The sequence below is a fragment of the Cynara cardunculus genome, unplaced genomic scaffold, assembly GCF_001531365.2.
Source record: "Cynara cardunculus var. scolymus isolate 2C unplaced genomic scaffold, CcrdV1 Un_Scaffold_4979, whole genome shotgun sequence".
Taxonomy (NCBI): Eukaryota; Viridiplantae; Streptophyta; class Magnoliopsida; order Asterales; family Asteraceae; genus Cynara; species Cynara cardunculus.
Window position 1 is genome coordinate 24,441 of NW_020202175.1, and position 930 is coordinate 25,370.

At 45.7% G+C, this 930-nt stretch overlaps 1 protein-coding gene across 1 annotated transcript in view; it reads right to left on the minus strand.

Moving 5' to 3' along the window:
- Positions 1–722, minus strand: part of LOC112504250 — a 2,514-nt gene extending 1,792 nt beyond the window's left edge. Inside the window, exon 1 of the mRNA XM_025108186.1 lies at positions 101–722. Coding sequence (XP_024963954.1) covers positions 101–722 — 622 coding nt within the window. The remainder of the gene's footprint in view (positions 1–100) is intronic.
- Between the last annotated feature and the right edge of the window lie 208 nt (positions 723–930).

Consider the following 930-nt stretch of genomic DNA (forward strand, 5'->3'; position numbering starts at 1 on the left):
TTTAAGTTAATTCTCTGCTTAAAGTCTAGTGACACAAAACTTCTGTCTGCCCCAGAGTCAAATAAAATCGATCCAAATTCGTTATTCAGAGGAAACGTACCTGTAACCACGCTGGGATACCCTCTGGCTTCTCTGGCTCCCAATTCAAAAGTTCTGCCTCGAACCTGACTTCCTGAATTACCCGCATTATTCTGTCGATTTTGGTTTGCATTTGCCCCTGTTTTTCGTTTTGGGCAATCATTCCTTATATGGTCTAGGCTTCCACACTCATAGCATAGGCGCTTCCGGCAGTCCTTTACCGTGTGGCCCCCTAGACGACACCTCTGGCAGATGATACAATTCCCTCGGTGTTGAAATTTGCACTTATTGCATCTTTCCGCATCGCCCTGCCTTACCACCTGTGATTGGGCTCCAAAATTCCTTGCCATTCTCCTGTTTTTGTCAGATTTCCTTCCAATTCTTCGGTCCCCATACTCCTCTATCTTTCGTTTTCCTTTGGCCAACCCTCCGGATCGTACAGCATTGTTCGTGAGTTTCGTGGCAATTTCTACCGCCTCTTGGATAGTCCTTGGATTGGCAGAGGTTATGTTTCCCCTAATTTCTGGGGACAATCCCCAAATGTACCTTYCTATTCGAGCCTCTTCTGATGACACTAGATGTGGCACAAGATTTGCCAACTCATGAAATCTTGTTGTATACGCAGAAATATCRTCCCCTTTCATTTCGAGGTTCCACAATTCCATTTCCAATTTTTGGAGTTCACTCCTCGGACAGTATTCGTCCTTTAGCAGTTTCTTAAACTCCTCCCAGGAAAGTCGGTTAGCCGCTTCTCGACCTCTGGTTTGAACTATAGTGTTCCACCAAGTTAGTGCCCTTCCTTGCAATAGGCACACCGCATACTCGACCTTATTCCCTTCGGTACACTTGGTA